This window comes from Garra rufa, chromosome 10 (assembly GCF_049309525.1).
Source record: "Garra rufa chromosome 10, GarRuf1.0, whole genome shotgun sequence".
Lineage (NCBI taxonomy): Eukaryota > Metazoa > Chordata > Actinopteri > Cypriniformes > Cyprinidae > Garra > Garra rufa.
In genome coordinates, this window is record NC_133370.1 from 31,085,577 (window position 1) to 31,099,763 (window position 14,187).

The window sequence follows — 14,187 nt, forward strand, 5'->3', positions numbered from 1 at the left end:
CTATTCTGAGAAAAAAGATACAATTATGAAATATAAACTTGCAATTCTGTGAAAAGTCTGAATTGTGAGTTTATATCTTGCAATTCTGACTTTATAACTTGCAATTGTGAGTTTATTTTAAGCAATTCTGACTTTTTTCAAGCAATTTTGATTTTTTTTCTCCAAAATGTTATAAACGCGCAATTGTGTTATAAAGTCATAATTGTGAGATATAAACTCTTCTGAGAACAATTCTGAGAAAAACTGAGAAAGGTCTAAATTGTGAATTTATATCTTGCAATTCTGACTTTATAACTTACAATTATGAGTTTATATCATGCAATTCTTACTTTTTTCTCCGAAGTGATATAAACACGCAATTGTGTGTTATAAAGTTGTAATTACGAGATATAAACTCACAATTCTTAGAAAAAAAGTCATATCTAACAATTCTGACTTTATAACTTGCAATTGTGAGTTTATATCACAATTCTGAAAAAAGGTCAGATTTCTAAAATTCTGAAAACGCAAATTCCTAGAAAATTTCTGTCTTACTATTCTGAGGAAAAAGAGTCAGAATTGTGATGTGTAAACTCGCAGTTGCAACAACCTTTTTTTTTATTCAGTGGCAGAAACGGCCTTCCATATGAATTGCATTTTAATGTTTTTAAATTAATTGTACAGATTCAGACAACAAATGAGTGTTATGTAATTGACCCAGATGTTAAACACAATTTTTTGTTTGTTTTTCAGAATCCCATCACCTATGCTGAGATCACATGACAGTGAAAAGCCCACTAGCCAGAATGCTGTGGATAATGTTGCTGCTCTCCGATGCGACTTCTTACTTTGAGTGCAATGTCGATATGTGCTATTTTTACACTTTTGTGTGGAAAAAAAATTGTCTATACCTTGTTGTCCTCCTTTTAACTTTCTTTTTGAAAATAGTTAGGGTAGGGTCGCATCCCTATTTTTATACAAACATATTACTGTTAGCATTTTTTTGTGGTTGAATATGCAGGGTATGGTGTGAATGTGAAATTGCAACATGATGTCCAATGAAATGTTTAACATATCCTGATGTACTATTTACAACTGTGAGACCATTGTTGAAATTTAAAGAGGTTTCCGACTGACAAGAATTATTGTTGTTGATCCTCATCAGGTTGTCCTATGATCTATCTGCCTGCCAAAACATATCACATTAACACTTTTACAAAGCTTTTGTTTTCGAAACCGCTGTTTCAGATGTTATTGTTTTAAAGCATGTTTAAATAGCCAATAGGGTTTAGTTATGTTACAGTCATGAATTATAATTCGTTACTTGCTAGTGGAGTCAATATTGGGGGAGGGACATTCTCATTCTAGAGAGCATCTGATTGGTCAAAACCCAGTGTAGTACAGGATGAGTCATCAGCATTTTTGCTCAGTTTTCCAGAAATGTACTAGCAAATACATAATCTGAATGGATTTTTAAAAACTCTAATTTTGATTTCACAGGGTCTTTAAAGTGCAGGTGATAAGCAGAATTAATGATTTTGGTGTCATTATGGCAGGGAGCACCTTGGGCAGTGATTGGCAATTGATTACAGGACTCACAAAAGATTAGATGCCCAAGCTTTTGCCCGAAGAGGCAGCTAGGTTGTGTATGAAGGATTGCTTTGCGTGCTTTAACGTGGCCAGTGTGTGTGTGTGTGTGTGTGTGTGTGTATGTTTGTGCTTATTTGTGAGTCTGCCCTTGATGCCGCCTCTATGAGAACGCAGTCTCTAGTGGCTTAGAAAAGGCCGTTTGTTTTCTTGCCAGAGCTGGAATAATACCTGTACCTGTGAAGAAGAGAGCGAGATGGAGATGGAAAGAGAGAGGATGGACCTTCATTGTATGAAAAACAATGCATCTCAGTCAGTTCACACAGATATATGGCAATATTTGCATTTGGATACATTTGTGATTTTACAATCATGTGTTTTTAGTGTATCATAGACCTCTCAGCATCAAAGGTCTGCAGTGTTTGGTTGCATTGACATTCTGCAGAGTGATTTTATACACTATACTGAGCATATGTTTGATCTCTCACTGACCAGTGATGAGATTTGATTTTCAAAATCATGCTTGAATACATTAAATATAGTGTCTCCTAATGATGTAAATCATTTATCCAATTCATCTCACTCATGTAGTACTACCAAACATCCTGAAGCCTTTTATGTCCACTGTTTGTCTCATTAGTTGGTGCTTTCGTCATGGAAAGCTTGTGAATATAACTTTTTAGAGAGTTTTTTGGCTGGCTCACTGAGGGGCACTCTTTGTAAAGCTGCTTTGTGATTGTGAAAGTGCTATATAAATTGAAAATGAGCTACTGCATTACCTGCACAGTGACTTTAATTCAGGGTTATTTCTAGTGACAGGTGTGTGTTTTTCCCCCAAAAGGGTTGGAAACAAATGCGCATTGGAATGTGATAAGAATATACGTTTGAGATTATATTCCAGTCTTGAAAGCAATGAGTGTAACTCAACTCCACTGTAAGATTTTGTTTTTCCTAAGAGATTTTCTTTTCAACAAGCTTTTAAAAAGTTGGTTTACAGTATAGTCTATATCCTTCATATTTGGTTTACAAAAAGATTGGATGTCGAAAACCCGAAGTGTGAAAGGAATTTTGATTGTGAAAAGCCTGAAGTGTTTGTATATGTATGATGGAGCTTGTGTTGATGGTCTGGCAATGACCTCATAGTCTGAACTTGCAAAGGAAAGCAAAACTTCCCTGAGCCCAAGATGTCAAACAGTAATAAAATATTTACCCTCAGACTCACTGTCACTCTGTATCTTTTATGTATGATGATTGTATGAAATTCTGTGTGTGTTTTAAATGTCCTTAAAGGAGTAGATCACTTTCAAGACAAAAATTTACAGATAATGTACCCGCTTGTCATCCAAGATGTTCATGTCTTTTTTTCTTCAGTCGTAAGGAAATTATGTTTTTGGAGGAAAACATTTCAGGATTTCTCTCCATATGGACTTCTATGGTGCCCCCGAGTTTGAACTTCCTACGATGATTAGCAAATTTAAGTAAGTAAGTTATACAGTAGGTGGTGGGAATACTCCTAAGGAGTGAACGCTATTGAACAAGAAGAAGAAGGTGGAAACGAGTTTCAAAGACGCATCTAAAAACAGGTAAGTTTATATAGAGGGTTTAAACTTACATCACGATTTGGTCAGTTACCTGAATGCGCAGCCATATGGGTGATATACTTATATGTAAACAACAGCATGGATTGCACCGTTAATGTACTACTGAATGCATTGTTCTGCTAATTTATGCTGTCTAAACCATGAAAAAAAAATGTATAAGCTGCTAAATTATATAAAGAAGGACTTACTAAGCAGGAGACAAACTAAAGTTAATAGGTGGTAAAGATACGTGTGAGGAGTATTAATTAAGTTATTAGCCTAATATTTCACCTACCTGACTGGAAATTATAAGAACAAGATTCCAGAGTCAAGATTCTTGCCCTGGAAATCCTAGTTATAACATTTGGCAGTCTATAGTACTCCAAATGTTTTTTCCCGATCTGATGGATTAGTACAGCCCAAAACATGACATTAAGTGGCTATTTTCAGCAGCAATAATCAGCAAAATATACAAGTTTCATCTGGTTCAGTGGCATTGTTTCGTTCTGTGCTGCCAATATGGCCGATTGATGATGCATCGTGAAAACACTCGATTACTTGGTTGTTTTTCCCATGTTTTCCCAGTCCGACCAATTAGTACAGCCCAAAACATGACAGCTTTTTTAGTTTTATCGGGTTCAGTGGCATTGTTTAGTTCCGTGACACCAATATGGCCGATTGATGATGCCTTGTGAAAACATTCTGTTGCTTGGTTGTTTTTCCCAATCCGATTGAATAGTACAGCCAAAAACAGCAATAATCAGTAAAATATGCGAGTTTCATTCGGTTCGGTGGCATTGTTTCATTCCATGTCGCCAATATGGCCAATTGATGACACGCCATAAAAACACTCTATTGCTTGGTTGTTTTTCCTGTTTTTCCCCCAATCCGACCAATTAGTACAGCCCAAAACATGACAATAATTGACCATTTTCAGCAGCAATAAATGTAAGTTTTTTTTTCGGTTCTGTTTCGTTCTGTGCCACCCATATGGCCAATTGATGATGCATCATGAAAACACTGTATTAATTGGTTGTTTTTTCCTTGTCCGACCAATTAATACAGCCCAAAGATGCAATAATTTGTCATTTTCAGCAGCAATAATCAGCAAAATATGTAAGTTTAATTCGGTTCAGTGCCATTGTTTCATTCTGTGCTGCCAATATGGCTGATTGATGATGCATTGTGAAAACACAAGTTGTTTTTCCAAGGTTTTCCCGGTCTGACTGATTTGTACAGCCCAAAACATGACAATAATTGACCATTTTTTAGCAGCAATAATCAGTAAAATATGTGAGTTTCATTCGGTTCAGTGGCATTGTTTTGTTCCGTGTCGCCAATATGGCCAATTGATGATGCGCCATGAAATCATTCTATTGCTTAGTTGTTTTTCCAAGGTTTTCCTGGTCTGACTGATTAGTACAGCCCAAAACATGACAATAATTGACCATTTTCAGCAGCAATAATCAGCAAAATCAGTGACATTGTTTTGTTTTGTGCCGCCAATATATGGCCGCACGATCACATGTCATGAAAACCCTTTATTGCATATTTGACCAGATTAGCAGACTTTAAAACCGTTTTGTGCAACTGGATTTACAGTTAGGCTACCAAGTTGTTATTCGAGGAAATTAACTTACCATATTTAACCTTTACGCAAATGAAAATGAGACTAAGGAAATGTTTGTACTCAATGGGATGTATTGTTGTGCAGACTTGGATCGGTCATCATGTCAAAAAACATAATTACAAAAAATATTTGGATGTGAAAATAAGAGTTGATCTAAGATGCATTGGGACACTTGATGATCAAACACAAAAATCATTAGTTATTGTATTTGGTCCAGCTGTTTAGCATGCAGCTAAAGAACAGTGAGATCAAAAATCGGGGTGTTTCCAGTGATCTTGTTAACTAGATGCTGTTTCAGTAGTGCTTAAGTTTCTTTGATGTCTTCAAATGTTTTAGTGTAGTTATCATCCATTTCCGTCAGACTGGGCTTTTGTAACTATTATAGGGATATGATGTTCTTTACAACGTTTAATATGTTACATTGCTAACATCTTCCAGTCTGTATTTATTTGTCCTCTTGACCATAACAAACATTCACATCACATACAGTAAGAAATGTAGGAGCATGTTGTTGTCTGGAATGTCTGCTGTGTTTGTTCTGGGTTCATCAGTTCTCTGGACATGTATCATACACAGAGCGGCATGTCCAGGCATAAGGATGCTGGAGTTCAGGGGTCCTCCTGGACTCCCTGCTTTCATCTCCTCCATTAATGACGCTCATGTGCGGTGAGTGAGTCCCAGTGCATATGCCCACCACCTCCCCTCTGTTCCATTAGTGCAAGTCTCCCATGGACAAAATGTAAATTAAAAATGCATTGGATGTTTCAAATGACATTTCAAGAACTCTGTACCCAGAGGGGAATCTATCTTGGTTTCATTTCTGAAGATTTCATTCAGGCTTCTCATAAAATGAATTTAATTCAAAGGAAGGGCATCACAAGGACATGAGTCATTGTCCAGATAAAGGAACGCAGAGCACAGTATATAAGATATTGAGATATGTTTTTTAAAAAACTTATTGCAGTATCTTTACATAGCACGGTTTTCATATTTACACTTAACAGTAATATAATCTTAATCTATTTTAGTGAGCAGTGCTTCAAATTCCTTGAGAAATTATCCTTCATTACTGTACTTAAATATTATTTTGGTGAATTTGCCACAGAGTACCACTGAAACGTAAAACTTGTACTTTTACGCAATTACATTTCTAAGGAAAATATATACTTTAATAACTTAAATTTAATCAAGAGCATTCCAGTAGACAAGACAGAGCAGGTTACTTTAGGTATGAAACAAAGTCTCAGCCTTCAAATTGTGTTATTTTTTAAGAAATTCAAACAATAAATACCAATTTGTGGCTCTTTAATGTGTTGTAAAAAATCATCTCTTCCTCTTTACTAGTTATAGCATGAAATAAACATGAATGAACATCAGAAGCTATCTTGTTTCATCTTGTTTGACTGTGGAAAGACTCAAACCACACAATTTTTCAAGTTCAAGTCCACTGACATAAATCTACTCTCCTGTCTGGTTTGTTTAACAAAAAAAAGGTTAAATTCAGCATTATGATTGGTCAGACTGCCTGTTAATCAAACTCCTTGTGAAGAGTCAATTGTCTTTTAATGTAATCAGTCCATTTCGAAGGCTTAATGTTTTTGTTTTTATATATCTGGCAGACATATTCGATGTCAAATTGGTTTATAGGTTATTCAAGCTGGAGATTTTATCAGACTGTGCATTTCTTTGGACCTCTGCCCATGACCTTGGCTTCTGGAATCCATTCTTTTCTAAAGTTTGGTATTATTAAATGTTAAAAGTTTGCTACTTTTACTTGGGTACATATTTGACCTTCAGTTGAGTGCAAGTTGGACACTGTACTCAAACTTCAACTTTCTTTGTGCTCCCCTGGCATTAAATAGAAATATTTTTTTCAAACTCAGGCCAAAACTAATCGACAGTCCATTTTACAAATTTAATAAAGTAATGTGGCCTTGACTGTTCTTCGTCAGAGGGGAAGAAAATATATGAGCAAGGATCTTGACCTGTCTAAATTCAGCAGTGTCTCTTTCACATTTCACATGATTTTATTGCTAAGACTCATTGCACTGAATCACCTGCTACTGTAAGTCAGTTAATGACCTTGCGAGGAGAGTTGGAACTGATCTCAGATCTCAGTTGTGTAGAAAAAACAATGTGTATCTGTGTTCTGATCTCTTCATGACTAACTCACGCTCTGACCTTGAGAAAGGTCGTTGATGTGTCAGTCAGCTGCATCATCTCTTTCATCCTCGACTGTTCTCCATTAATCTGCAGACCACATAGCAGAGGACTACACAAGCATATATTTCTCATATTCTGTGTGTGAATTTCTCGTCTGTGAGTAATGAGTAAGAAGTTCAGTCTGTGTGAGCATGTGCTGGGGTTATAAACACTTACATCCATATATACCGCTATATATACAAAACACTATCATTATTTTTATTATGGGATCGTCCAGAATGAAAATGTCCTGATAATATACTCATCCCCATTTCATCCCAGATGTTCATGTCTTTCTTTCTTCAGCTGAAAAGAAATAAAGGTTTTTGAGGAAAATATTCCAGAATTTTTCTCCATATATAGTGGACTTCAGTAGAGGCCAATGAGTTGTAGGTACAAATTACGTTTTAATGCAGCTTCATAGGGCTCTACATGATCCCAACCGAGTGTTTCTTACCTAGCAAAATAATCGGTCATTTTCTAAGAAAAAAAAAAAATCTACTAGATCTCATGACGAAAACATACCTGTCTCTTTTTCACAAGAGGCGAAATACGTACACTCTCAGAAATAAAAGTACAGTAGCTGTCTCTGGTGTGTTACCCTTTCAAAAGGTACAAAAGAGTCCATTTTGGTACCTTAATGGTACATAGTAGTACTTAAAATGTACATATTAAAACCTAATGGGTACAAAAGTGTATCTTTTGAAAAGGTACCGCCCCAGTGACAGCTTTTGCATCTTGATTTCTGAGAGTGTACCAATAAATTCATATCACTGCAGTTTCCAACAGAAATGACCACTAGATGTGGTAAAACAGCAAGCATTTGTAATTGTTTTCGTACACAGCTCCATATGTTTCGATTTCTGAATGTAACAAGCTTGCTCAGTAGCTCAGCTGGCACGAATTGGACTTAAGATGTTCATACTATCGGGTAGGTTTAGGTGTAGTGCAGATGGTACGTTATTTTAAAACGTAACAGAGCATTACAGTTATAGCGCCACTCAACAGACATTTCAAGTCAGAACTGTGGCGATGTACAAAATCAACGTAAAATAAAAGGTACAATATGTATTTCATCTGTTTCGGGGAAAAAACATACACTCTTTTAGCACCACTCAGTAAACATTTAACATCGAATATGTCACGAAACGTACATGACGGTACATATCTTGCATCTTGTGAAAAAGTTCCCACAGGTATGTTTTCGTCATGAGATCAGGTTGACAAATTTAGATACTTTTTTATCCACAAAGTACCGAACCAGTGTTTACAAAGCGAGCGTGCAAAGAAAGTCAAACCCGCTTTACAAAAAAAGGTAAAGCAACAATGCAGGACGATCTTAAAGTTAGAGTTTTTTTTTGCCCTACCCTTTTTGAACCGAATTACACAGATGAACTTACTGTGCGTGACTTTTCTAATGTGATGGCGTAATGTGTGAAGATGCACATGTGCATTGTAGAGCTAGTGCAAGACGAGCATATGTGGTTAAAAAGTATTTAAATTGACCAAAATATGACTAATCATTTCGCTAGATACAACCCTTATACCTTGGCTGGGATCGTGTAGAGCCCTTTGAAGCTGTATTGAAACGGGACTCACTAAATTCCAGGGGTTTCATTACCACGACGTAAAATGGGCGTCCCTGAGGGCGTTGGGTAAACGCCCCTTTCTAAAAAAAAATTATTAAGAGAGGTCACCGATCATGCGCAGTAAGTCAGTTTTTTTGCGCGGGCATTTCAAAACCTAGGATCAGCACTGATGGATAATGAAGGACAACACAGTCATACAGGTTATTTTTATGTTTTAAAATCTTAAATTTAAACGATTTTCGAAAACAAATAAACAGCCGTTATAGAAATGTAAAACGTGTAGCGTCTATTTACGAAAATAAATCATGGTTTACAACGGTATCGTGGACAGGTAACGTTATTTCAAGACACTGTAACGTTATATGAATATAAATATGAAGGGCACGAAACCCCTGTGATTGTGGACAGGTATTTCAAAATACTGTATATGAATATAATTATGAAGTGCACGAAAACCCTGCGATCTTGGCCAGGTATTTCAAGATATTGTATATGAATATAATTATGAAGTGCACGAAACCCCTGCGTTCGTGGACAGGTATTTCAAGATATTGTATATGAATATAATTATGAAGTGCACGAAACCCCTGCGTTCGTGGACAGGTATTTCAAGACACTGTATGCATATAATTATGAAGTGCACGAAACCCCTGCGTTCGTGGACAGGTATTTCAAGACACTGTATGCATATAATTATGAAGTGCACGAAACCCCTGCGATCGTGGACAGGTATTTCAAGATATTGTATATGAATATAATTATGAAGTGCACGAAACCCCTGCGTTCGTGGACAGGTATTTCAAGACACTGTATGCATATAATTATGAAGTGCACGAAACCCCTGCATTCGTGGACAGGTATTTCAAGATATTGTATATGAATATAATTATGAAGTGCACGAAACCCCTGCATTCGTGGACAGGTATTTCAAGATATTGTATATGAATATAATTATGAAGTGCACGAAACCCCTGCGTTCGTGGACAGGTATTTCAAGACACTGTATGCATATAATTATGAAGTGCACGAAACCCCTGCGATCGTGGACAGGTATTTCAAGATATTGTATATGAATATAATTATGAAGTGCACGAAACCCCTGCGATCGTGGACAGGTATTTCAAGACACTGTATGCATATAATTATGAAGTGCACGAAACCCCTGCGTTCGTGGACAGGTATTTCAAGACACTGTATGCATATAATTATGAAGTGCACGAAACCCCTGCATTTGTGGACAGGTATTTCAAGACACTGTATGCATATAATTATGAAGTGCACGAAACCCCTGCGTTCGTGGACAGGTATTTCAAGACACTGTATGCATATAATTATGAAGTGCACGAAACCCCTGCGTTCGTGGACAGGTATTTCAAGACACTGTATGCATATAATTATGAAGTGCACGAATCCCCTGCGATCGTGGACAGGTATTTCAAGACACTGTATGCATATAATTATGAAGTGCACGAAACCCCTGCGATCGTGGACAGGTATTTCAAGATATTGTATATGAATAAAATTATGAAGTGCACGAAACCCCTGCGTTCGTGGACAGGTATTTCAAGATATTGTATATGAATATAATTATGAAGTGCACGAAACCCCTGCGATCGTGGACAGGTATTTCAAGACACTGTATGCATATAATTATGAAGTGCACGAAACCCCTGCGATCGTGGACAGGTATTTCAAGACACTGTATGCATATAATTATGAAGTGCACGAAACCCCTGCGTTCGTGGACAGGTATTTCAAGACACTGTATGCATATAATTATGAAGTGCACGAATCCCCTGCGATCGTGGACAGGTATTTCAAGACACTGTATGCATATAATTATGAAGTGCACGAAACCCCTGCGATCGTGGACAGGTATTTCAAGATATTGTATATGAATATAATTATGAAGTGCACGAAACCCCTGCGTTCGTGGACAGGTATTTCAAGATATTGTATATGAATATAATTATGAAGTGCACGAAACCCCTGCGTTCGTGGACAGGTATTTCAAGACACTGTATGCATATAATTATGAAGTGCACGAAACCCCTGCGTTCGTGGACAGGTATTTCAAGACACTGTATGCATATAATTATGAAGTGCACGAAACCCCTGCGTTCGTGGACAGGTATTTCAAGACACTGTATGCATATAATTACGAAGTGCACGAAACCCCTGCGTTCGTGGACAGGTATTTCAAGACACTGTATGCATATAATTATGAAGTGCACGAAACCCCTGCGATTGTGGACAGGTATTTCAAGACACTGTATGCATATAATTATGAAGTGCACGAAACCCCTGCGTTCGTGGACAGGTATTTCAAGACACTGTATGCATATAATTATGAAGTGCACGAAACCCCTGCGTTCGTGGACAGGTATTTCAAGACACTGTATGCATATAATTATGAAGTGCACGAAACCCCTGCGATCGTGGACAGGTATTTCAAGACACTGTATGCATATAATTATGAAGTGCACGAAACCCCTGCGTTCGTGGACAGGTATTTCAAGACACTGTATGCATATAATTATGAAGTGCACGAAACCCCTGCGTTCGTGGACAGGTATTTCAAGACACTGTATGCATATAATTATGAAGTGCACGAATCCCCTGCGATCGTGGACAGGTATTTCAAGACACTGTATGCATATAATTATGAAGTGCACGAAACCCCTGCGATCGTGGACAGGTATTTCAAGACACTGTATGCATATAATTATGAAGTGCACGAAACCCCTGCGTTCGTGGACAGGTATTTCAAGACACTGTATGCATATAATTATGAAGTGCACGAAACCCGTGGCCAGGTATTTCAAGATATTGTATATGAATATAATTATGAAGTGCACGAAACCCGTGGACAGGTATTTCAAGACACTGTATGCATATAATTATGAAGTGCACGAAACCCATGGCCAGGTATTTCAAGATATTGTATATGAATATAATTATGAAGTGCACGAAACCCGTGGACAGGTATTTCAAGACACTGTATGCATATAATTATGAAGTGCACGAAACCCCTGCGTTCATGGACAGGTATTTCAAGACACTGTATGCATATAATTATGAAGTGCACGAAACCCCTGCATTCGTGGACAGGTATTTCAAGATATTGTATATGAATATAATTATGAAGTGCACGAAACCCCTGCGTTCGTGGACAGGTATTTCAAGACACTGTATGCATATAATTATGAAGTGCACGAAACCCCTGCGTTCGTGGACAGGTATTTCAAGACACTGTATGCATATAATTATGAAGTGCACGAATCCCCTGCGATCGTGGACAGGTATTTCAAGACACTGTATGCATATAATTATGAAGTGCACGAATCCCCTGCGATCGTGGACAGGTATTTCAAGACACTGTATGCATATAATTATGAAGTGCACGAATCCCCTGCGATCGTGGACAGGTATTTCAAGACACTGTATGCATATAATTATGAAGTGCACGAAACCCCTGCGTTCGTGGACAGGTATTTCAAGACACTGTATGCATATAATTATGAAGTGCACGAAACCCGTGGCCAGGTATTTCAAGATATTGTATATGAATATAATTATGAAGTGCACGAAACCCCTGCATTCGTGGACAGGTATTTCAAGATATTGTATATGAATATAATTATGAAGTGCACGAAACCCCTGCGTTCGTGGACAGGTATTTCAAGATATTGTATATGCATATAATTATGAAGTGCACGAAACCCCTGCGATCTTGGACAGGTATTTCAAGATACTGTATATGAATATAAATATGAAGTGCACGAAACCCCTGCGATCTTGGACAGGTATTTCAAGACACTGTATATGAATATAAACGATCGTGGACAGGTATTTCAAGATATTGTATATGAATATAATTATGAAGTGCACGAAACCCCTGCGTTCGTGGACAGGTATTTCAAGATATTGTATATGCATATAATTATGAAGTGCACGAAACCCCATGCGATCTTGGACAGGTATTTCAAGATACTGTATATGAATATAAATATGAAGTGCACGAAACCCCTGCGATCTTGGACAGGTATTTCAAGACACTGTATATGAATATAAACGATCGTGGACAGGTATTTCAAGATACTGTATATGAATATAATTATGAAGTGCACGAAACCCCTGCGTTCGTGGACAGGTATTTCAAGATATTGTATATGCATATAATTATGAAGTGCACGAAACCCCATGCGATCTTGGACAGGTATTTCAAGATACTGTATATGAATATAAATATGAAGTGCACGAAACCCCTGCGATCTTGGACAGGTATTTCAAGACACTGTATATGAATATAAACGATCGTGGACAGGTATTTCAAGATACTGTATATGAATATAATTATGAAGTGCACGAAACCCCTGCGTTCGTGGACAGGTATTTCAAGACACTGTATGCATATAATTATGAAGTGCACGAATCCCCTGCGATCGTGGACAGGTATTTCAAGACACTGTATGCATATAATTATGAAGTGCACGAAACCCCTGCGATCGTGGACAGGTATTTCAAGACACTGTATGCATATAATTATGAAGTGCACGAAACCCCTGCGATCGTGGACAGGTATTTCAAGACACTGTATGCATATAATTATGAAGTGCACGAATCCCCTGCGATCGTGGACAGGTATTTCAAGACACTGTATATGCATATAATTATGAAGTGCACGAAACCCCTGCGATCTTGGACAGGTATTTCAAGATATTGTATATGCATATAATTATGAAGTGCACGAAACCCCTGCGATCTTGGACAGGTATTTCAAGATACTGTATATGAATATAAATATGAAGTGCACGAAACCCCTGCGATCTTGGACAGGTATTTCAAGACACTGTATATGAATATAAACGATCGTGGACAGGTATTTCAAGATATTGTATATGAATATAATTATGAAGTGCACGAAACCCCTGCGTTCGTGGACAGGTATTTCAAGATATTGTATATGCATATAATTATGAAGTGCACGAAACCCCATGCGATCTTGGACAGGTATTTCAAGATACTGTATATGAATATAAATATGAAGTGCACGAAACCCCTGCGATCTTGGACAGGTATTTCAAGACACTGTATATGAATATAAACGATCGTGGACAGGTATTTCAAGATACTGTATATGAATATAATTATGAAGTGCACGAAACCCCTGCGAACGTGGACAGGTATGATACTGTATATGAATATGAAGTGCACGAAAGCCCTGCAATAGTGGAGGTATTTGAAGCAAATTGCTTTTCCCTAACTGCGCATGATCGGTGACCTATGCAAATTCTCAAATAGGCCACGCCTGCCTGGTGACGCAATATCGATTACGCTGTACTGAAACCCCTGGAAAAAAGTGCATCCCGTATTGAAACTGCAGTTTGGGTCTTCGACCTGTTGGCCACAATTAAAGTCCATTATATGGAGAAAAATCCTGGATTTTGAAATTCTCCTGTCCTGGCGATATCACTTATCAACATAGCTTAGCATAGATCATTGAATCCTGTTAGACCAATAGCATTGCTTTCAAAAATGACCAACGAGTTTCGATATTTGTCCTATTTAAAACTTGACTTTTGTGTAGTTATATCGTGCACTAATACCGGCGGAAAAT

General features: G+C 37.5%; 1 protein-coding gene across 1 annotated transcript in view; it reads left to right on the top strand.

Annotated features, from left to right (window-relative positions):
- The window catches only part of plppr5a (phospholipid phosphatase related 5a), a 64,739-nt gene extending 61,956 nt beyond the window's left edge, over positions 1 to 2,783 (top strand). Inside the window, exon 6 of the mRNA XM_073848885.1 lies at positions 733 to 2,783. Coding sequence (XP_073704986.1) covers positions 733 to 762 — 30 coding nt within the window. The 3' untranslated portion in view covers positions 763 to 2,783. The remainder of the gene's footprint in view (positions 1 to 732) is intronic.
- The last annotated feature ends 11,404 nt before the right edge of the window (positions 2,784 to 14,187 follow it).